This window comes from Palaemon carinicauda, chromosome 1, assembly GCF_036898095.1.
Source record: "Palaemon carinicauda isolate YSFRI2023 chromosome 1, ASM3689809v2, whole genome shotgun sequence".
In the NCBI taxonomy this organism is placed as follows: Eukaryota; Metazoa; Arthropoda; class Malacostraca; order Decapoda; family Palaemonidae; genus Palaemon; species Palaemon carinicauda.
This window is the reverse complement of record NC_090725.1, coordinates 78,117,259-78,143,033: the sequence shown is the minus strand read 5'-3', so window position 1 is coordinate 78,143,033 and position 25,775 is coordinate 78,117,259. Positions and strand designations below refer to the sequence as shown.

The following is a 25,775-nucleotide window of genomic DNA, read 5'->3' as shown; positions in this document are numbered from 1 at the left end:
GCTTCCGAATTGAGCAATATGTGGAAGGTGTCGGTACAGCTGTTAGTAGAGAAAAGTACCGTGACTATGTAATGAGACTACATAACATTGTATAAAAGTATTTAGAGGAAAGCTAATATCTATTCTTTAAATGGTCATTAGTATTCTGAACATTATATTCGAGCGATATAGCTTTCGAGGAATTGACAGAGAAATTACTTTTCGAGCAATTGCTTTCAAGGAATTTACTTTCAAGCAAATAATTCTCGAAATTTGCTACACACCATAAAAGTATGGGGCAGGCTTTTATTTGTGTTCAATCTATCGGAATCCAGACTTGGATGATTCTATCTTCGATTGCTTCCTTATCATTATGGCTAAGATACAAGAAGGCCACTTTTATTCTTGTTTTTTATTTTAATGCTCACCATAAGGAGTGGTTAAATTCTGTTTCTCTTACTGATCACCATGGCTTAAGAGCTTTGGATTTTGCCTCTGAAGCTGGTTGTGAGCAAATAATACGTGAAACTTCTCACAGGTCTGGTGACTGCTTGAACCTAGTGTAAACTGACTCCCCTGGTGTTATAGTAAGGTTGGGTCTCCAGTTGGGACATCTGATCATGTCTTGATTTCGTTAGTAATTAAGACTAAGCAGACTGTTCTTGATGCGTCATATCCTCGTAAGATATATATAAAATTCTCAAGCAGACTGAAATGGCATTTTGAGGGATTCTTTTTGCATTTGAATTGGTCGCAATTGTATAAAGGTGTTGAACCTGTTGTTCTTTTGAATGATAATCTGGTCATCATAATACGATGCATATCTCTTCTCACGTACTAAAATACCAAGAGAAAGACAAACCCTGGCTCAATGATGATTGTAGACGTGCTTATTTGGAGAAGCAGGAAATCTATCATCTTTGGAAGGGTAACTTATTGGTTTTGACAAGGAATTACTGTACTCAGCTAAGAGATGTTACTCAGAGAGCTTATGCTTCAACTGAAAATGAATACGCTTTAACCATAAAAGAAACTTTCTGGTACAACCCAGGAACAAGTGGTAGACTTATCAGTTCCTCCTCCTTTACTTAATCCAGATGGCTCAACCATTCACTGTCCAAAGGAAAAGGCAACCTTTTTGGCTATATTTGATAGTAAGCAGAGTAATGAAAAACTCGATCTTTTTCATTCCCATTTTCCTGAGGGTAAATTAACTAGTTTAGCTTTATGGTCCCGTGAAATTAAAATACTGTTGATGGATCTTGATGCTTATGGAGGTGAAAAACCAAATGGTATTTTTCCTTGCAGTCTGTATAAAAAATAAAGATCGCTGATTTCTTAGCTCCTATGTTGTGTGTTTTTTTTTTCTTTTAAATTAGCAAGAAGTTCTTTTTGCACTAGTGGGAGAATTGGTAATTTTACTATATTAAGTAATTGTTTTTGTAGTAGCTCTAGCCCTACTGATTGCCGCCCAATTTCCATAACTCACGTTATCAATTTTTTTTTAACGAATTTTGGTAAAACGTCCCAATAGGTATTAAGAAGGTAATTATCTGTTCCTTAATTTGCAATTTGCCTTTTGCTAAGGCCTTACAGCATGTGATGCCCTTCTTACAATCTCCAATGCTGTACAAAAATCCGTTGATTGTGGGCAGGAAATTTGTATCGCTACCCTTGTTTTCAGTGCTGCCTTTGACCATGTTAATCATGAGGCCCTTGTTTTTAAACTCAAGCAATTGTGAGTAGGTGGGAGTTTTCTTAGCATTGTTATAGAATTTAGTAGTGATATATTATGAAGAGTTGTTGATGGGAATCATAGAAATGAGTATAGAAATGTGATATCATGTGTTCCTCAGGGTAGTGTTCTTGGCTCATTACTTTTCATACTTCTTATATAGGATAATTATGTTGTTTGACCAAGAAAACAAGCTCGTTCCATATGCAAAAGAGGCTACTCTCTTTTCACCAATCCCATCTCCTGAAGGTAGATCTGTCGTTGCTGAAACCCTCAATCGAGAGTTAGCTAAAATCATTACATGGTGCAAATTATGTGGCATGAAGTTGAACCAAAACAAAACTCTAAGTATGATTCTCAGTTGGTTGAGGATACTGGCTCCTCAGCAACCAGATCTAAGAATTTATAAGGTTTATTTAACTCTATACTACTCCTCTAAAATTTTAGGTGTGATTCTTGGTAGCAAATTTACTTTTGAGAAACAAATTGTCTGTTTCTTCAATTTCACAAAATAATTAGCTTATTGTTTCAAGATTTTTGGAGATTGATCTGGTCTGAAGAAATGTACCATCTTGTGCAGAGTACTGGGTATGCAGTTAATTCTAACAGTCTTGCCTTCTCCATCATAAGGTTCAATACTGTACAGTATTCTAGAAGTTTTATCCCAGCTATGACCAGATCTTTCTAATTGAACTGTTGAATCGGGGGACCTTCAGATGTTGAAACTTGCAGCGAAGGTTTTTATGTTGAATAAACTAGCATAAGTCTCTCTTCATAGTGTATGTATGACGTAACCTTTTCAACCTTGTTACTGGTCTTATTATACTTTATACTCATTATTCATTACTTCTTCAGTAGTTTATTTATTTCCTTATTTCTTTTCTCTTCTAGCCTACATTTTCCTGTTGGAATCCTTAGGTTTGTAGTAGCCTGCTTTTCTTAATAGGTTTGCAGCTTAGTTAATGATAATAATAATAATAATAATAATAGGTAGTAGACCCTCTTTAAAGCATGTTCAGTTAAACAAAATTGCTGCCTCAGTAGCATTGATCTTTTATTCCATCTTCTCAATAGCTCTGATTATCTTATTTTCAGAATTACTGCAATCAGCCTGTAATTGGGCAAAAGCTATTCTTCATTATTGGTAGAAAAAATCAGGATAGGTCATGAATCGAGGTTTTGGTATAAAGTTTACAAATCAGGTAAAGAAACAGTATACAGCCATGCATTTCGAGAGGTTTGCCTCTCTTTCTCAGGATGGAATGGCTGAAACAATTCTGGCAAAGTCCTTAGATATGGTAGTTCTGGCTCGTGGGGAGAGGCGGCAAATTTACATTGGCTGCCTCCGGTGCTGTCGGCGGAAAGAGTAGTGATGTGAGCGAGGCGGCAAATTTTTACTCAATGAGGCTGTTGTCTCACTCACTCATAAGCGATGAGTCGCCATCTTGCTCTGTGATGGCTGGGCTCTGATTGGTGGAAGCACTCACTGAGAGGGTATCTATGTTAAGCGGGCTGCTCGAGCGCTGACATGAGTTGTTTTGATTCGGTAAGTCTTAATTGGTGGGGTTCATTTCTGGTATGTTTTTTCTATGGCAGGAGGGAAGAAGGAACATTTCTTAAGTTGTATTAAGTGTTGGTTTCTTCCGCTGTATGAGAAGAACATCAAGGATTCTAAGTCTTCTTCTGTCTGGAGCGCTGCCGATGACCTTAGTATTCTTGACGATCTCCTCACACTTAATGTTACTGCTGTGGATCTGGAGGGCATATGCTCTTATTGTGCCTTGCTGGACGTGGCAGGACAGTCTCTTAGACAGACACATAGTGGTCATTCCTATGTAACAACCAGAACATCCTGGAACAGGGCATAAGTAGGATTAGACCACGTTGGACTGTCTAAGGAAGTCCTGTATCGGCAGGGCTGGTTTGTTTTTCATGATGAGGGACCTCATCTAAGCAGTCTGATGATAAATTGTGACCTTGACCTCGGTGTACCCATCTACTGGGGAGACGTGGTTATTGATGATGTCCCTCATAGCCTTCTCATCTTTCTGGTAGTCGTTGTGCATATATCCTTTATAGTAGAGGTTGATGGTGGTGGTAGTGTTCTCAGTCTGTTGTTCACCCTAGTACCAAGTGTTCATGGCTAGCTTGATCTCACAGCTTTTATGCTTGTTGGAATAACCATTGTTCACAAGGAACTGGGTGATGCAGTTGAGTTCATCATGAGTGTAGGCCCAAGAGGAGTAATGAGAGAGGACTCTGAGGATGTAGGCTGCGATGGTAGAGGGTTTATATCTGGCAGGGCATTCACTATCTCCATTCAAGCGTAAGCCAAGCTTGGTAGGCTTTGACTTGACATTGGTGTAGAATCCTGTAGAATTGGTGAGATGAGGCCATCCGGGAAAGACAGACGTCCGTTGTTGTTGTATTCCACAGTAAACTTAAGGGAACTACTCACCTCAAACATCCTTTGGAGAGACTCGAGGCTCTGAACTGAAGGAGCCATGATGAAGGTATCGTCTATATACCTCACGTACACATCAGGTCGACATATCTGCGAGAAAACCCTTTCTCTATAACTCCCATGTAGAAGTTGTCAAAGAGCACACCAATGGGGGAGCCCATCGCCACACTATCTTTCTGTATGCAATTGTGGCCCTTGGTACATATTTCAGGAAGGGTATTAAGGGCCTCCTCAGGTATGTTCAAAGTGGGTGTAAAAGGGTCACGCTATACTTTCCCTAAGATTAGGTCAATTCTCTCTTCAACAGCAACATTCGTAATGAGGGATTCCATATCCAGAGAACCGTATCCTTTTAGGTTACTCAGGAACTCAACAGATGAGGCAACACTGTACTCATCAGGGACATAAGGGCTCTCAAGATGCTATGTACCCTATGTCTTGGGGAGCGCTGCTGACCAAAGGTTGAGATTGAATTTCTTGGCTAATTGGGGTGAGATATGTCACATCACAAAATTTGGTCATTTGCTTCTAAGTTGGCCGCCCCACGTTGTATATGGTAGGTTCGTGATATGCAAAATAAGTATGTCAACAATCGCTAAAATGAAATTTTCTCTTCACAAACTCACTGTGACGAGATGAAAAAAAAAATGGAATCAAAATTAATTAGCATAAATTAAGGTAATGTGTCTCTACATTTGCAACATATCGCCGTTAACCTACAATACTTGCGGGCCTAATAGCCTGTGTATTTTGTTTTTTGGCCTGGTTGGGATTTGAACCCGCGGCTGTTACAAGAGCGATAAATGTGCCATAGATGGAGAGCCCTCGCCGTGCGGAGGTCAGCGGTACCAATTTGGACATCTGGCACGAAGCATTTGCCTGCAAATGGGACGTATATTGTCCACATGGGGTCTGGAAAGGCGAAATCTGGGAGGTCACGTGACTACTTGGCCCCGCGTAGCGCTCGCCATTTATAAGGTAGCGACAAGCCGCAGGTACCATATGAAAGAGCATGTCACCTGCTATAATCACACGAGTGAAGGTCAATACTAGACTACTCGTTCTTGAACAGAGCACGCGAAAAGTGGGCCATTTTTACAACAGTACCACAATTTCGCAATTTTCCACTTACCCCCACGATTCTCCGGAATGAAAGTGGGTTCAATTCCCCCGTGGACAAAAACGCCCCCCAGCAAGTGTGGCTACCCCACACAGGCATTGGGTCCCATTACTATCCGTAGGGTGCTAGAGGACTTCAAGTTTGGGTTTTCCTTGTAATGCATAACCCCATATAGGGTGCCGCATGGATGCACGTCCACGCGCATGTGGTCCACCTAGTAATGGGTGTGAGAAGCCTGTTCTGTCCCCTCACCGACTGCACCGGTTTGTTGTTCCCCGGTTGCATCGTTCGGCCGCCACTGGATCGCCGTTGTGCCTGTATTGCGATTACTGGGAGTACGGGTGACGATAAACGCGCACATGGCACGCGAAAAAGAGTTATCCCAGAGATACGACCCATGGCATGTGGTACATGGCAGTAGGTCTTATGCCCATCGGAAGTAAAAACGAGATCTTATGATCAACTTTCGAATAAATGGGCTTTGACCCCAAATCTTGGTAGATTTTGTAAATCGTACCCCTACATACAAGGCCCCCTGGCTTGCACGTGCAAGTGCATGTGTGACACCTGGAGGTGAGTGGAGTGCTAGAAGCCTGTTCTGTTCACTTGCCGGCTGCACCGGTTTGGTGTCCCCGGGTTACACTGTTCCGGAGCCAGGGGGTCGCCATTTCCGGCCGTGCATGTGCCCACACAGGCCCACGTGGCACGTGTGTTCAAGTTTTGTCTGATATATGGCCTATGTCATGTAGTGGACGAGGGGTCGGCCTGTAGCTTCATGGAGCTCAAGCGAAATCTATTGATGAAATTTTCAGTAAAATCAACTGTAGTCATTTTTCGAAAATGTCCCTTTGACTTAACATGACAAATTTCAATTGCACGTGGCACGTGATTTCGATTTTTCCCAGGGTAGCCACCCATACCGTCATGTAGCCCCAAACCCAGAAATTATTATGAAGTTTGAACCATAAATCTCCAACACTGAGTTTTTTCCCTTTGGAGAGGTAGCTCAGGTTGATTTTTAATAGAAAATCAAATGCTATTGAATCTCAACCTTCTGTTATTGGGCGTAATATACTGTACGAAGGGAGAAGAAAACTCGGAAATAAAATACGTACAATGAAGCTCAAAGGATTTGTATACATCCTGGGGATGCAAAGTATTTACCTTGATTCTGTTAAGATAGTTTTCTGATCTTTTGGGTTTCCATGAAGGGACGTTTCCATATATCACATTTCATATGGATTGTGAGGGTTCGTACAGTGGCAAATATTTAATTCCTGAAATTTCTTCCTAATTTTTCACATGTTCATATAATTGACCCTAAAGCTTTTAACTGTGCTGGCCTTCATGTAAAGTTGTATTAACATTGTTTAATCAGTTTATCGCTGATCAAATTTGTTATGCTAATGCCAGACACCACATGTACATCTGCATTTAAAGGATTTATTTCAACTTCAAGTTCCGGCCTGCTCCAGCTGCCTGAACCTCTTGAACTACCTGTGCGAACACAGAAAGTCAGTAATTATGCCAGTGTACCTTAGAGAATGGTCTTGATAGCCTCCACACCTTCCAACCTCAACGTTTGAAATTATTGCATTTTAAATTCAAGCTTCAGCCACTCCAGCCTGGTGAAGATAAATCTAGTTGATATGATTCACGCGAAAAAAACATCTTTGAACTTACGAAATAAAAAAAAAAGATACCATTAATGAATGGTAGGTACTCGTTGCTGATTTTTAAATCTTCCCCCAAAGAAAAAGTGTATATATAATACACACACACACACACACACACACATATATATATATATATATATATATATATATATATATATATATGTATATATATATATACATATATATATACACACATATATATGTATATATATATAATTTATATATATATATATATATATATATATATATATATATATATATATATATATATATATATATATATATATATATATACATACATAACCACAAGAACCAGAACTAATTCCGTTTTGTTCTTTTTTCACACGTTAAAGTATTGATGTATATTTTTATCATTATTTTTCTTTACATACCCTTGATTTACAATATTGGTTTGACTAGCAAATAAGAAACAATCTAAATCGCATATGAAAATCTATTTTTAGGAAGAACATATCTCAAGGCGACGATGATGCCATGCGTTCTACGGATTGCCGGAGCTGGGTATTTGAGGGAGATTCTCATATGCGTTACATCTTCGTCTCACTCGTCTACACTTTTAACAAGACTGATCTCAAGTACCGGTTTCCTAGACGGATGGTAAGTTTAAAAGAGATAATTGTATCCTCATTTTATTTTTTTTTTATTTAAAACATTAAAGAGACAAATAAGTCAATGTACTCTTCAGCCGGTAACTAAAATAATGTTTAACGGCTGCTTGTAAAGCAACAGGAATCAGTTGAAAGTGATATTGAATTGAAAACAGAGGATACTAAAAATTTATATGGATATATATGTATATATATATATATATATATATATATATATATATATATATATATATATATGCTGTGTATTGGTTTTATCACTTACACATGGCTGCTAGACTTTCAAGTACACAAAAAGGGTAACTCATTTGTGATTAGCACATTTACGAGGGACGTTCATTAAAGATTTCCCTTGACCCACTTAAGATTATCATAACTGACAGAAATTTCATCTGTGTATTGGTACATTAGTGTATAGGTCACATGATAATTTGCAGCACTGAATTCACATTGCTTCCAGTAGAGTACCGAGCAGTGATCAGATTTCTATATTTGAAAGGTCGCATGCCGAAACATACCTTTGATGAAATAAAACAAACTTATGGAGATGCTTCCCCATTGTTTGATGTAGTAAAATACTGGCATCGCCAGTTCATGTGTGGTTGAACATCTGTCAAAACTACGCCCATTCCTGGACGCCCCTGTTCTGCAATTGATGAAAAGACCACCCGTCAAATAGAGGCTGCCATTTTGGAAGACCGCCGTATAACTGTTCGTCAGTTAGCCCAAATTATGAAAATAAGTGTAGGGTCTGTGGAAAAAAATCATTCAGGATCATTTGCACGTGCATAAGATGTCTGTACGATGGATTGCCAGGAAGCAGGAAATAGTGGATTGCTCAAAGGCTCTTTTCGACATGTGCCAACAAAACCAGGAAGTCTTTTTTGACAGACCTATGACACATGATGAAACATGGGTCCATCACTATGATCCTGAGACTGAAGTCCAGATTATGCAATGTCAGAACATCAATAACTAATCCCAATTAGTGTGACAATGCAAGCGCGGATCCAGCAACTTCAAGGAAGAGTCGGAGACATGACCTGATGAGCTGTGGGCTCGGGGAGCGCTCTGTAAGCCCCGAAAGCCTACGCAATTTTAACCGATTTTATAGGTATTTTTCATGTTTTTGAAACCATTTTCACCTTATACTTGAATATTATCTGATGAAAATGCATTTTGAAATAACAACATCCCGTTAAAATATATAAAGCATTCCAGCAGTAATCTCTACAATTAATCTGAGTGCATTTCCAGAAATTTATCAGCTGACCACTTCTTAGTTATATCTATAATCATTGGAGCGCCTGCATCTTTCCGTTCAATTATCAACCTACATCAGTTCTTGACTGGTTGAATTGTAGTTAGTCTGTCCACTTCTTCCATCTTGATTGGTATTAGCAACAAAATCTATCTGCAACTCATATATAATGAATATTTACTTTGTGTTTGTGAGTTTCTGTGTGTGCATGGCAGATAGAGAGAGAGAGAGAGAGAGAGAGAGAGAGAGAGAGAGAGAGAGAGAGAGAGAGAGAGAGAGAGAGAGAGAGAGAGCCTTACCTTACCTTACCTTATTGCCTTATTTTTTGTTTGGGTTCACCCAGGTCCCTCAGTGTGAGGCACCTCGTATATCCACCAGAGAGTTGCTAATGCATCTTCCGGTGTATTTTGCATCTTCCAGTCTTGGATGGTCTGAGAGAGAGAGAGAGAGAGAGAGAGAGAGAGAGAGAGAGAGAGAGAGAGAGAGAGAGAGAGAGAAGCATGATTTCATTGTTCCACATCTCTTTTACTAAATTCTTCTTGTAGCAACTACTGAACGGAATATATATTGATTATTTAGCTTTATCAAATTTTGAATGTTTTCATAAAATCTAAGCTTTATATCATGAAACATTTTGAATTTCTTCATATTAGACATTTCTCCGAAGAAAAGCCTGGTTTTTATTTCTTTGAAGATTTTTTGTTTCTCCGTTTCCCTATTCCCTAATATCGCAAGAGGGTCTGCCCCTCTCTTTTATTCTTCTCCTGTACTTCTCTTTCTCCCTCTTTCCTTAATCTTTCCCATCCTGAGTACCTGCCTTTGAGCTATAAACTGGATTGTATCCAGGGGTACTCTTCCTTTCCCCATATTCCCCACTTCCCTATTATTATTATTATTATTATTATTATTCCATCCTATCTACTGTACTATGTTATTTTATAGAAACAACAAAGGCCACCATACCAGTCGGATACGGACAATTCGCCGCCTACAGTTTGCCACCAACAAATAGCCGCCAATGGCAGTTCGCCTTAACTATTTACCGGTACGGACAACTTACATTACTAACAGACGTTATAACTAATAGCCCAATTCCTTGAAAAGTACTAATTTTAGTTTTAACCCTTTTACCCCCCAGGCTATTTGGAAATTTCCAACCCTTAACCCCCTGGGGGTTATTTTTTTTCCCCAGCACATTTTGCAGTATATATTTTTTTTAAATTGCTCTAACAGCCTTAATTTTTGTCATAGAGAGGTCAGGTTGGTCTTATTCTCTTGTAAAATGCCTGAATTTTCTCAAAAATTTACCAAAAATATGAAAAAAAAAAAAAAAGAATTTATAGCATTTTTTTGCAACGACGTACCGGTACGTCCATGGGGGTAAAGGGATGGCTTTTGTGAAACTTACCAGTACGTCCTTTTGGGTGTAAAAGGGTTAAGAATAAAATTGCTAATTACCAGTATTACCTATGTTAACTTTTTTAGTTTTTTTAGAATAAAAAAATTCTGTAACCTTTCTTAAAATGGCTGCTGACCTTCATTTTCATATTGAAGCCTTAGTGAATGATTTGCCCTCAGAACTAGAAACTATACTAACTTGGTTTACGAGTAATTACGTGCTTGGAAGTTATTTGAAGCGATAAACAAAGTACAAAGAGGTAGAGACTTGTTTATGGAGCATCTAATCGCTAAGTTAAAAGAAGAAAAGTACCAAGATGTTATGGACAAAAAATAATAAAAAAAAAAATTATTTAGTGAATATTTACGAGGCATATCACAATTTTCAAAAGTAATAAAATTATCAGATTTTTTTTTTCTAAATTATGTTCTGCATGACTTTTATCACTTTAAAAAATATAATTACGATTATTTGAATAGAGTCTTTTTTTCTTTCTTATGATTTTTTTTTCATCCTTAATTATAAGTTATTATTTGGTGGCGAACTTTCATCTGTGGCGAAATATCACATTCAGCCAAGTGTTGGCGGCGAATTTCTGGTGAAATATTGTCGGTGGCTAATTGACCTCTACCCCATATTAGCTACCTCTCAAATTAAAAATCAGCTTTATTTGAAACATACGTTACATTTAAAGCTAGTAAATTTATTGAACAATTATAGAATTATGGAGTTTTCATGCCTCGTAGATTACAAGTAATATTGAAAAAAAAAATCGTAGCATTCAAATTACATTATAATCCCATTTAAATTTCCACTTTCAATAGATAAGTGTTTTGCTCCAGATACTGATCAGAACAAAAGCTAACCATTAAACAGCCTTATCAGAGTTTCATGAGAATTGATCTCAATCCTTCGAAAATTTTATTGTCACGAAGGTTGCGGTGGCCTGGGGGTAGCGTCCTTGCCTGGTGATCGCCTGACTGGAGTTAGAGTAGCGCTCAAACTCGTTAGTTTCTTTGGTCGCTGCAACCTCACTATCCTTGTGAGCTAAGGATGGGGGGTTTGGGCGAGCCTATAGGTCTATTTGCTGAGTCATCAGGAGGCATTGCCTGGCCCTCCTTGGTCCTACCTTGGGTGGAGAGGGGGGTTGGGCCGCTGATCATATGTAATATGGTCAGTCTCTAGGGCATTGTCTTGCTTGATAGGGCAATGTCACTGTCCCTAGCCTCTGCTATTCATAAGCGGGTTTTAAACCTTTAAAGTGTTCCAATACAAGCGCACCAACAGATCATGAATAGAAAAAACAAAACCGAATGGTGCTGATATTGATACAAACTGTAAATATACCAAGGGAGAGAGAAGGGCTATTGAAAATGACAGCAGCATTTAATCGAAAATACACTCCTAGAATGTCGGACATTTTATATATATATATATATATATATATATATATATATATATATATATATATATATATATATATATATATATATATATATATGTATGTACCAGTCCTTGTGTGAAAAATATGTAGAAGTATGTGTTTTATACAGTGAGGTTACTGACCTTTTTAAGAGTACTATGACTCATAAATTGTTGTGCGCGATCGCTGAACTCTGTTATAAGTGACGTGTGTTAGTCTGATAGGCGACGTGTTGTAAGCCTATTGGGGAAAGTATATTTCCATCACAGTGGACATTTCCACAAAATCTAACAATTCAGCATATTGACAGAGCATCATAGCGCTTACTTGCCCGAGGGGTAAGCAGTACCACCCTCCTTTTCTATAGAAAAGTTCTTTGTAGAATCCCTCCCGAAACTACTGTATCTGTAGCACCATGCTCAATGGTACAAGGAATGTCCGCTATCTTGGATATGGCGCTGTCTTGATACTCAATAGTAGTATGGGAAGTAGGGTAACCTTGATACGGCTCCCCTTCTAATTTTGACACTTTTCCCCTCAAAGCGTAAACGCTATTCGGGGCGAAGATCACTATGTGGCGTGTCAAGAATATGTCCCCTGATATTATGCGATATCCTTGAGAGATATTTTAAGGATATTCGCTAGGAGTTAGAATTCTGGAGACCTAAAGGTAAATTCTCTGGGAATATTTCTATAGTACATATATCCCTTAGGAAGCTACTATTAGGAACCTTCCATTAGGACGACATGGCTATCTCAACCAAAAATAGATTTTTCGCATCGCTCAAAATCCATTATATGTCACTTTATAAGATGAAATCCGATCTGCATAGAAAATCGCCTTACGTTGGGGCTCTTTCAATTTATTAACAATAAAAGGTAGAGTATTACTGTGTATGTATATGTATATATATACATATATATATATATATATATATATATATATATATATATATATATATATATAAATATATATGTATATATTCTTACAAAGCTGGTCTAGTGTACAGTAAATACAATAGTTTATACATAATTTATTTATATATTTCATTTCTGCGTCGAAGAGATGATAGCCAGCCCATAAGATGAGTTCCTCTCGTGTAGATTCAAGTTCATTATGTAAATTACGTAAGACTTTCATTGTTGCTTTAATTGTATTCTTCAATCAAGTCAGTATATGTAAATTAACGTTATTTTTGAGATTTAACTTTTTAGTTCATGTATTTTTGTTACGAAGTCTTACATAATTTGTTTGAGAATGTTATGTAACCCATGCGAGATATGAACAAGGTCTTATGTAAAGATTTTTATACCTTTATGAGTTATTGTGTCATGTTTGAGAGAAAATACGCAGTTCTGATGTTGTGTCATGTGCTTTGGAATTTTCCCAAAAAACCTAGTGAATGATCTTATCATTTTTTTTATTTCGGGGACAAAGGGGGCTGCGGAGCTAGCTGACTGAGAGACCTGTCTCACGTTGCATGAGTATGTATTCGAGAGAGAAATACTTGGAAACTTAGGCCAGCCCCACACTTCCCAGATCTTTGGAAATCTTCTGGAAGTAGCTGTTTCATATAAAGGCGACCCGTGTTGGATAGATAGATGGAGAATTCCAACTTTAAGTCATAGTCATCTCCACACCTCTCTCATAGTGTATTGTTTTAAAACTGTTCAATGAAATATCGAAGTTTTGGTGTGACAGGTTTTTGTAAACATAGTGAGTAGTTATAAAAATTCTCTTAGAGTTTTTGTAAACAGTTCTGTAGTAATGTGAAAGGTACTGGTATCGTGATCTGGTTATCTATTTTTGTTATCAAACTTAAATATTTCATTCAGATTTAATTTCAAGTGAAACAAGTAATTGTATAATTTTCGTAAGTGTTATTTCCTTTTTTCTTAGTCTTAGGTTTATACAGATATAATATTTCAAGTCAAGTTATTATATAATTTTCAGATCGTAATATTTTTGTCTTAATCTAAGTTTTGTTCTTAAAATATTTTCAGTGATTTATTTGTTTCATATAAATTCTTTCAAAGTGTTGTAATTTATATATAATATATTTATTGTTGTAAAGAGTGTATTATTTTAATCATCAGTGTTTTTCACAACCTCGGTCTGTATCCTGTAAAGAACCGTAATAAGTTTGTTTGAATAATTCTTAAGAATAATTACCCAGTTTTGTTTTGAGTGTACTTAAGAGAACTTTGGTTATTCTATGTTTTATATATTGCTGTCTAGGAGTTATATAACTGTCTCAGAGTTCGGGTATTAATATTTCCAAGTGTACCAGATTTAATGTAAAAGCAAACAGGTGAGTTTGGAATTCGAGAGGTTGTTTAGCTTGTCAGCCATAATATATATGATATTATATGATTGATTCTCAGACACGGGACCATAGTATAGTATATATTTTAATGCCCAGACCCAGGAGCCATCTTATAATAATACACACACACATATATATGTATATATATATGTATATATACATATATACATATAAATATATATATATATATATATATATATATATATATATATATATATATATATATATATATGTATATATATATGTATATCTGTACATACATATATACACACACTCACTCACACACAAACACACACACACACACATATATATATATATATATATATATATATATATATATATATATATATATATATATATGTATATATATATATATATACACATAACAAGTAATGGCTGAAGAGGATATGTCAGAACATCATTCATGTGTAGAAAATCGCTTCTATATATACTGTTCCATGCATTTTTATTATTTGTATTTTAATTGCCTATCGCAATATAACTCATTTATTTTTTCATCTGTCTAATAGTAATACTTCTTGGAATTCCTTTCTATTTATACTATTCTATTCTTCTCACTGTCGAAATTTTTCATTCAATTTTATAGGGCCTCTTATTATTATTATTATTATTATTATTATTATTATTATTATTATTATTATTATTATTATTATTATTATTATAATTATTATTACTAGGTAAGCTATAACCCTAGTTGGAAAAGCAGGAAGCTATAAGCCCAAGGGCCCCAACGGAAAATAGCCCAGTGAGGAAAGGAAACGAGGAAAAATAAAATATTTTAAGAACAGTAATAAATTTAAAATAAATATTTCCTATATAAACTATAAACCTTTAACAAAACCAGAGGAAGAGAAATTAGATAGAATAGTGTGATGTACCCTCAAGCAAGAAAACTCTAACCTAAGAGATAGTGGAAGACCATGGTACAGAGGCTATGGCACTACCCAAGACTAAAGAACAATGGTTTGATTTTGGAGTGTCATTCTCCTAGAAGAGCTGCTTACCATAGCTAAAAAGTCTCTTCTACCCTCACCAAGAGGAAAGTAGCCACTGAACAATTACAGTGCAGTAGTTAACGCCTTGGATGAAGAATTGTTTATTGATCTCAGTGTTGTCAAGTGTACGAGGACAGAGGAGAATCCGTAAAGAATAGGCCAGACTTTTCGGTGTACAGTATGGGTAGGTAAACGGAAAGTGAACCGTAACCAGAGAGAAGGGTCCAATGCAATACTGTCTGGCCAGTCAAAGGACCCCATAACTCACTAGCAGTAGTATCTCGACGGGTGGCTGGAACCCTGGCCAACCTTCTACCTATAATAGTAATGATCGTAATTCTGTATCCTAAACAGAGACTGTTGAAGCAACTTACATTTATAATAAAATTCAAGTGGCCGTGTGTAGACCTAATCACAATACAACACTTGTTTATATAGAGTAGGCTCAAAAACTAGGTAGTGTAACTAATAACACTCGTTTTTCATCTCTTAGGACAGTGTAGTGGCTAAGTTAACTGTTGCCTAGGCTCCCACCACTTTCTCATGTGATTTGGGCTGGCTTAGGATCATAACAAGAAAACTTGACTTAATCTTTTTAAGTAAATTTGAATATTAAGAATGTTATACAACATAGATTAGTGTATTGTCCAATTTACATGACTATTCCCTCTTTCTGTCTATCTAATACAATAGTAATATCATACTTTTTTCAGAAATTTTGGGCTGGCTTAGGATCATAACAAGAAACTTGACTAAATCTTTTTAAGTAAATTTGAATATTAAGAATGTTATACAACATAGATTAGTGTATTGTCCAATTTTCATGACTATTCCCTCTTTCTATCTATCTAATACAATAGTAATATCGTACTTTTTTTCAGAAATCATGGCTAAACTTTAATCTATACACCAAGAACATGCGAACGACAGTCTACCACGAGGATATCGAAATAATGGTTCACAGTCTACCCGTCTGTATAACTTTCCTATGGGACCCAATGCTTCAACGACTCCCAAGACTTATGGATGAATGGCAGAAAAATGAGGAAAGGAAACCAACTCTATTGGTGTTGGGTAACTATTTCGTCCATATTGACTACAAAATAAACTTGAGTCTTTACCTTTGAGTTGAATAATTTAAGAAAGAGGGTATGTGATTCTAAGGCCCTGTCCACACTACCGGGCATTCCCCGGCGGGCAAACAGTGATACCAGGCCACAGTAGTTAGTGAAAATGAGGGTTGATGACGTCAGAAGTGGGAAAACTAAAGGCAGGGATCTGGCAACACTTTATGATGCCAGATCCCTGTCTGTGGTTTTCCTGCTTCTGACGTAATTAACCCTCAATCTTACTAACTATTGTGGTCTGGTATCACTGTTTGCCCATCGGGGACTGCCCGGTAGTGTGGACAGGGCCTAAGACAAGCTGTTATGCATCCTCTGACTATTTGGCATTGCGTAAGGAAAGAAAACTGATAGCACTTGATCTTAGTGATAAATGACATGGTAGTTGAATCAGTTGAACTTCAAAAGTTCAGAGTTGGAGCAAATGCTTTTTTGTTGACTAGGCGGACATGAGTCTTTTTATAGTTTATATATGACATATTTGTTTTTGACGTTGTTAATAGTTTATATATGACATGTCTGTTTTGACGTTGTTGCCTTTTTTAGAATGATTTATTGTTAATTTGTTCTCTTCATTTATTTATTTCCTTATTTCCTTTCCTCACTGGGCTATTTTTCCCTATTGGAGCCCCTGGGCTTATAGCATCTTGCTTTTCCAAATAGGGTTGTAGCTTGGATAGTAATAATAATAATAATAATAATAAAAGTAAGAGCAAGTTCAAATTTTCATTATGATTTTGAGTTCTGATAGTCAACAACAAAAGGTTAAGCGGTAGTAATGTTCTGTGGACACTAGGATACAAAAGTCATAAATATTTGATTTCGATTCTACACAGTGTTGGGATCTGGTGTTATTAATTTTAATAATTTTACGCTTCTCTGAATCTGGGCTTTGAATAATAACTACAATGGGGTATCTTCATTTGAAGCAATGTAGGTTCCTTCTAATTATGAAAAATCTTATGCAGCATGCACAATGAACTAATTGAATGACGGTGCCAAAGATTAATATCTAGATCAGGAATAAGAAATTTAATAGACTGTAAGTTTCTGCCCAACAAATTAAGATGAGAATCAGTAGCTGAAGACCAGACAGGAGAACAATGCCCAAAACATGGTAGAATGAAAGAATTAAAACACTTCTTCAGAATAGATTGATCACCGAAAATCTCTAAAGACTTTTCCAATAAGCCAATTTTTTGTGCAATTGAAGAACACACAGACCTAATGTGTTTCTCAGAAACAAATTTGCTGTCGAGAATCACACCTAGAATTTTAAGAGAGTCATACAATGTTAAATAAGCATTATCAATACTGAGATCTGGATGTTTAGGAGCCACTGTCCTTGAAGTACTTACGATCATACTTTGAGTTTTGTTAGGATTCAACTTCATACCCAATAATTTGCACCATGCACTAATTTTAGCTAGATCTCTATTAAGGGATTCACCAACCCTAGATCTACATTCAGGGGATGGAATTGATGCAAAGAGAGTAGCATCACCTGCATATGCAACAAGCTTTTCTAGGCCAAACCACATATGTGTATGTAGTATGAAAAGTAATGGGCCAAGAACACTACCCTGTGGAACACCAGATGTCACACTCCTATACTCACTATGGTGCCCAACAACAACTCTTTGAGATCTAATACTTAAAAAAATCAATAATAATACTAAGAAACGACCCATCCACTCCCAACTGTTTGAGTTTGAAATAAGAGACTCATGATTAACACGGTCAAAGGCAGCACTAAAATCAAGGCCAATCATACGAACTTCCCGACCACAATCAAGGGATTTCTGTACAGCATTGGAGATTGTAAGAAGGGCATCACATGCTCCAAGGCCTCTACGAAAACCAAATTGCAAACTAGGGAATAGATGATTACCTTCAGCAAACCTATAAGGACGTTTTGCCAGAAGACGTTCAAAATCTTTAGATAATATGGGAATTATGGAAATTAGGCGGTAATCAGTTGGACTTGAGCTACCACAAACACATTTACTTAAGGGAGTAACAATACCAATTCTCCAACAAGTGCTAAAAGCTCCTCTTCTTGCTAACTTGCGGAAAATAACAGATAGCTTTGATGCAAGTTTTATTAATAAAGGTCTTAGATATCCAGTTAAAGAAGACCCGGGCTAAGTTAAAATCTAATTGTTTTGAAGATAGTATTACGCAAATGCACATCGATGCAGGCAAGTGTACAGATTATGCTAATCTGGAAACATCTTTTTTCTCTTGGAACTTCACGAATGTAATGAATTATCGATCTGTTTTTAGAATATTTAGCCTTTTGAAATAATTAGATTAAACTCATTATTCCTATTTGTTTTTTCGTAGGTTCTGGGCTTCACTTTATGGCCAATAGAAAATCAGTCATCGATTACAAGGACTACATAACAAAAATCAGCTTGAAGCTTTCCAGATTGGCAGAATCGGCACACGTCATCTATAAACTTGTGGACCATCTGCAGGTAAGGAAACCAAATGTAATTTTCAAATGTTTAAAACCTGGTTTACAAAAATAACTGGCTTTCATATTTTCCTTGCAACCCATAAGAAACTAACTGGAAAGTACACCTGGTACAGAAATACCATTTTTTTTCTTTCTTTTTTAAGTTAGAAGTAGTTTCCAAAATGCTTCTATACAACATGTAAATGGTAAATTCAACTTGACTCCCGAATCCTAACTTGAGCCATAATTTTTATCTTCATCTTGTATTAATAGGATCGCTTCCTGGATCTGTGATCTTTATTTGCTAACACTTCAATCGTACCTCTGAATAAAATACTTTCAAAGGTCACGTTTCCAATCTTGCAAACGTTTCCTATTTACATTCATTTACAAAGCTCAAATATAATCTCATTGTATTTGCAACAAATTATCCATTTATATCCAATGAACAGGTTAATTACGTATGAAATTGTAAAAGAATAGAGAAAAGGAAAATAAAAATTTTTGTTTAAGAATGATGTTAACCTAACATTGATTTTCGATCTGAAGGCATAATAAGCAGGAGAGCAGAAACTATAGCATAATGTGAGATTATATACTGTAGTACAGTACTTGAACACTTACTTACTTGTTTACTTGTTTTGGGTTTAAATCCAACCCTCCACTGAAATCGAGTGAACTACTTCTCGGGCGGGTCCATATCAATCGTCTAACGAAACATTTTCATTATAACTTATACAATTCTTTGATTGTAGCATCTTCCAAATCATATGATCTTGTGCAAAGTAATGTCTTTAGTTTCTTCTTAAATTCAGTTGCTCCCTTTAGGTCCTTCATTTCAGTTGGCAGTTTATTATAATGTCTAGGCACACAGTAGCTAAAAGCCCTTTCACCAAATTTACTATTTGTTCTTGGTTCAGATAGCCTGTTTGTCACTCATGTGTCTTATGTTAACATTTGTTTCTAGTTCTAGTTTGTTCAGGCATTCTTTTAGATATTTTGGTTCAGTATCTTAAACGTTAGTAATATTTCCACATACAACGTATTTTCAAAGCAGTCCTGATTACATCTCATTATCTATCCTTATTGATATTAGTAGTATTATCATTATCATCATGACTTTCCCGGTGGAAGATATTGCCAGCACATAAAATAGTACAGGGGCCTATTCAATACGTTCCTTCATCCCTCAGCTGCAGTGCTCTCGGCATTTCTATTCTTTATTTTCCCTTTAATCTCGAGCCACCTGATGTCACAACTTCTTTACCGTAACATTGTTCTAATCTTCACCTCTCGTATGAGAACAAATCCTTCAAGTGAACCCCATGAAGAACAAGAATTTTGATTCAATAGTTTAGTTAATTACTAATAGCAAGAAAAGTTTCTTATCTCTGAATGGGTTTTCACAAAGATCAATCCTATCTCTGAAGATCCTGAACGAGAAAGACAGGATGGCTCCTGCAGTGATACACAGCTTCAATAACGCCACGAATGAAATCTTCGCTGCTACTAGAGTGGTCGTGTGGGACAGCAACCTTCCTCTAACGGACATGTACAATGACGAATGCCGGAGGCACCGGAAGACCCAAAGCGGGCTACGCCTTTGGGCCTGTGAGGACAAACAACACATTGGGTACATCGTAATCAATCAATATGCTAATATGCTGTTAAACAGAATATGTAACAGTGTAATGGGAAACGACGTAGATTATTACTGCAGATAACAGCTACTTTTTAAAATACACACACACACACACACATACACACAAACCTATGTTCATGGTGATTTATGCGTATCCATCTTCCTTTCACTCGGTACCAGGCAAGTGTTATATAGCAATCTTTCCTGTAACGTGAATATAAAAATGACCCCTTGCTATAAGATCATAACGTTTTTCATATGTTAAAGTGTGCCTGACCATTTAACATTTGCATTGGATGAAACTGTTTTAAATCTATAAACATTCATTGATACACATGCACAATTAGACACAAAAGGGCCTGGTACACTATGCTCTGAGGAAGTGCAGCATGTCACTCCCTTACTTCTCGGCGAGTTTCTGTATTAAGCCTTTCGCCCCCAAAGGACGTACCGGTACGTTCTTGCAAAACACTGTTATTTACATGTTTTTGCATGTTTTTGATAACTTTATGAGAAACTTCAGGCATTTTCCAAAAGAATGAGACCAACCTGACCTCTCCATGACAAAAATTAAGGCTGTTAGAGCAATTTAGAAAAAAATATATAGCAAAATGTGCTCGAAATTTAACCTTATGGTGGGGGTAAAAGGTAACCTCGCTCACTACCTGTGCCATCTATCTCTAAAATATCTCTTTGGATACTGGTATGTTTGATTCAATAAATAAAAACGATATTGGGAGTATGGGTGTTTCACCTACGTATATGATATAGCTATTGTCACATATATAATATAAGTGTTAATGTGTTAAGTGTTATTTATTTTAATAATGTTACTATTCCTAGAATATTTTATTTTTCCTTATTTCCTTATTTCCTTTCCTCACTGGGCTATTTTCCCTGTTGGGGCCCCTGGGCTTATAGCATCCTGCTTTTCCAACTAGGGTTGTAGCTTAGCATATAATAGTAGCATATAATAGTAATAGTAATAGTGATAGTAATTCGTAAAGCTTCCTTAAATATACTATAAAAGAAGTGGCAAACACTGTTACAGGCAGTAATTATAATTGCTAATTTAACGGAAACGGAATTAATTACATATTTCTAAGGTAATTGTAATATTTTATTTGTTTATTGGCAACCATAACTCTTTTAATTCTACAGTACTTGATGGTAAATATGACTGTAATTACAAATGATCTATTTTTTCAAAGAATAAAGTATAGCAGGAAACCCTTGCACAAATAGGGCAATGTTATCCATTTCAGATGCCACCATGCCTCGCTTTTCGTAGATATCTTTTAAATGAACAGATGGATAAATATGTCATTTTGAGATCTTTCCAGAATTTATAACACCGTTTCATTAATGATTATATTCTTGTCTTTGAAGGTGAATATAATAAGAGCAGTGTATAAATTAGCGCCTACTTCCTTCTTTTGCTACTTAACCCCTCCTTTCTTGCCTTTCCCTTTCGTCTCCCATCTCTCTCTCTCTCTCTCTCTCTCTCTCTCTCTCTCTCTCTCTCTCTCTCTCTCTCTCTCTCTCGTTTGTTTGATTGTGTGTGATCACGACATTTTCTTGCTATAAATGCTGTAGGCCCTTTTGATTTCTTTAATTCAGTTAAAATGTTAACTATGTATATACAAATAAACAAACATGCAAATAAGCACACACATTATATATATATATATATATATATATATATATATATATATATATATATATATATATATATATATACATGTGTGTGTGTCAGTACATTTATGCACGTGTGTGAATACATACATGCCTGCATACATACATACATACTTAAATACAGTATAAGAAGGTTCTTGTAGAAATGTGTTATAAGTTTATTACAGACTAAGACAGAAAACGGAAATATGATGAGTGGAATAATTATGTAATTGACTAAGCATATATTTCAATCGTCATCATCACGATAGAGAAACAGCTCATCCTCATTATCATTGTCGAAGATGATGATGATGTGGTCCACACCTTCATGTATATTAAGAGAGGACCAATAAAGGTCTTCAAGGGATGTGGGTTGTCCCGCCGTACCTACATATATCTCCTTGGTTGCGCGAAGCTTGCTTTCTTCCAGCCTGACCTGTAGCATACATGGGCCAATATTAATATGTAAGGTGTAATATTAATAAGTTATAAAAGGTTTATAGTGATAGTCGTCGTCGTCGCCCACTCGTGTCCGAGTATTGGGTTCTGTCGTTAGTCATCAGCCTCCTATCTATGGGGTGGGTGCTTATACAAACGACAGAATGCCAGTATCTGGGTATATTGTTTTGGGTGGTCGTGGCTTTGCAACGGCCACGCACACACACTTGGCCCACACCGTTTTCACCGCGGCTCAAGACATATGAGACAGGCAGCTTCTCCGATGTTGGTTGCATTGGGCTGCCGGGTTCTTGTTATGTCAAGGCCCGCCTTGTTGCCTGCCTGACAGGCATTGCCCTCTTCCGCCGGTGCTGGGAAGCTCCGCCGTTGGGGTCTTGTTTGGTTTGATTTTGGAGTTTTCCTTCTCCTAGCCTTTGCCTATCTTAAATAAAGGAGAAGGCCTATAGGGGGGTCCAGTCTTGGTCTGGTCTCTCAGAACTGGCCTGAGCGGTATGGTTGAGTCTGCCAGGGTGGATAAACTACCCCACCGCCATTGCCCAGCCCATCATTGAGACACTCAAGCCCCTCTACTGCAGCAAAGTGCTGGACCATCAGAGGGGATAGTGATAGTAATAGATGAAAACAATAGTTGTGGTAATAATAGTAATAGTAATATAAGTCAACGTAATAGATAATAGTATAATGCTATTTTTTTTTCTTAATGTACCCGATCTATTTATAAAACGGTATGTTGATTAATATGGAAGTTTTAAGTCGGTGCCATCTGGCAGCTGCATTCTACACAAGATGAAGACAAATTATGTTACATGGCAACAGCATCTCGCCCAACAACAATAACTGAGTCACAAACTACACCCTTCCAACAATTATGAAACTGATAATCCTTTACATATCTAAACAATTGCAATCATTGTAATGTAATAATAATAGATATCCACGCAATTGCAATAGTAATATATCATATTATAAACATATTCTTCCATCTTATTGTGAGAGATATCAGTAAAACATGTTGTCTCGTTTATGTCTAACTACAAACTTTAAGTACGATTGATTACTTAGCAATCTAGACTTATCCTCATATTCTTAGCAATTCATCCAGGTCAAACACATGGAAGAATCGTTGAGCAATCACTCCTTTGCATCCACGCAGCAGACTTCGTAGATTTGTAGCATGTTAGTCATTACCGACAGCGATGAGGCCCATCTTCCTTCATTTCATGGAGTACCTATCCACCTTCGGGTGCATGTCCGCGAGTTAAAACGTTAACTTTTTCACCTGAAATCACAGTATAACGGGCAAATAACCTACAACAGTTATCACCCGTGTTTGCATAAAGGACCCGACCATACAATGTATACATTCGACTTATCTTTTACTATACGCATGCAAATTGTGCATAGCTTCATATCTCACGGACAATACAGCAGAAGTAGAAGCGAGATAGACAAACAGACAGACAGACAATACAACATAAGTGAAAACGAAACAGACATACATACAAACAGAGAACAACAGGAAGTGAGGAATATTAAGGATGATAGATAGTATTGGACGAGGAAGGGGAGATGGTGGTTTGGGGATAGGGGTGGAAGGGAGGAAGTAGGCATGAATTTATACAAGCTATGGCCACCTGGTGTCACACTTTCCTCTGTCAGATTATCTGCTCTGCTTTTAATAGCTTCACCTTCAAATCCAAGAGTATACTCCTTAATGAAATACACTTGGCAGTATACTGTAGTGTCAGAAATTCTGGGAGGGTCTCAAACAAGCTGAGCCCAATTGTCATATTAATCTGACTGTTTGTTTGAAAGATATTTGCAAAAGGTGAGGCTTTATTGTCTCTGAAATGGATAGTAGGTCCTATCTTCCAAAAACTTCTGTTAATCAGGTCCGATAGTTTTTTGAGTTTCTATCTAGTTTTCAGGGAGAATCTTAATAAGTTAACTACTAGAGTTGCAAAAACTGACAGAAGGTAATTATTTTTTTTTTTTTTTTTTTTTGTGAAAAGTTTTTCTAATCTGATTTTTTTTAAGATTTTGCATTTTGTATTTCAGTTTTATTTTCTTAAAGCATTATAATTTTCCACAGAGTAAAGATACTAAAAATATAGTTAGTCAATTCATATTCAGAGATGTATATAATTATGCTTATGGTTATTTCTGCAGGAAGTCAAAGATAATTAAAAAAACAAATTTTATTTGTACTGAATAATTTGCTAGTTATAAGTTACAAATATTGAAAGAAAAAAGATTATAAAAAGACACCATTTTCAAGTATACATTATTATATGCAACAATCTGCAATTCTGCTCTTTCTTTCAAGAGAATATGTGAAAGAAATATGATTGCGCAACGAATAGGATATTTTTATATAACTGCAATTGAAATTCAGAGTAAGTAATAATAATTATTGTTACATTTCATATTTTTTTCAACCTTGAAATTGTAGTTATAACTGTAATATGATGAGGTAATCACAATTGTATTTATAATTGACATGAATTAGGTGTAATTACTCAAATCTTGTCACCGAGTTCATTTCATGAAACAGTACTGGTGGGTCCTTCAGTTCTGAGTATGATGATATTAAAATGAGAGTTCGTGTCCTCTACTACCCACAGCCCTGTCTAACTTTTATCTTTGTCATAACCCTTGTCTTATTTATATCACTCTCATAACCCATTTTCGTGAGTCTGCTTGTAATATTGTTTATGTATATTTTATTTCGTGAATAAATAGTCTCTATTATACTTTTGGTTACAGAATACTCATATTCACAGTCATTCCAACACCCCACTAATATTGCACAAGCACTTCCATAATTAGCCTACACACCAGTCTGGGAGGTTGCCCGTTACCAGCCCTCTGTTATTAATCAAGTTATATATTAGAAGAGTTTTCTCGCCCTATGTAAGCCTATAGGGGCTGTCCGAAATCTGACAGAGATTTCGAACAAAAACTAGAAATAATAACTCACATGATATGTACTGAATCAATTAACATTAGAGTAAGTGTGTTACTAACAAAATTATATTGCTAAAACGAAATGCATGTCACTAATCCTTAGCCCTAGATATGCGTTTTGTCACGGTACAACCCACTGACCAATGGTCTGCCCCAACTAAACTACCCTCAACGAATGCAAAGCCAATCTACAACAACGTGCTTGTTGCACCAAATTTGGTGCCTCTGTCCACCACACCAGCAATTGCAACACCTACAATTACCTGGCAGCGGTGTCAGCTAGCCCACATTCTACCTTGTGTCATGGTTTTCCCTCACAATGCCGCCACGACCCTGCCCACCACAGCAACCACACTCACCACTTCCAACTTTTGTATCATGCACTGAGAACGCCCGGTGTATACGCGCGGTATCCTTTG

The 25,775-nt window shown here is 36.6% G+C and overlaps 1 protein-coding gene across 2 annotated transcripts in view; it reads left to right on the top strand.

Moving 5' to 3' along the window:
- The window catches only part of LOC137642533 (uncharacterized), a 116,066-nt gene that overhangs the window by 11,329 nt on the left and 78,962 nt on the right, over nucleotides 1–25,775 (top strand). Inside the window, exons 3-6 of one of the 2 annotated variants that reach the window (XM_068375167.1) lie at nucleotides 7,439–7,592; nucleotides 15,908–16,100; nucleotides 18,497–18,630; nucleotides 20,042–20,616. In XM_068375167.1, coding sequence (XP_068231268.1) covers nucleotides 7,439–7,592; nucleotides 15,908–16,100; nucleotides 18,497–18,630; nucleotides 20,042–20,335 — 775 coding nt within the window. In that variant the 3' untranslated portion in view covers nucleotides 20,336–20,616. Of the gene's footprint in view, nucleotides 1–7,438; nucleotides 7,593–15,907; nucleotides 16,101–18,496; nucleotides 18,631–20,041; nucleotides 20,617–25,775 lie in introns of those variants that run through there. The other variant, XM_068375176.1, reaches the window with a different exon arrangement.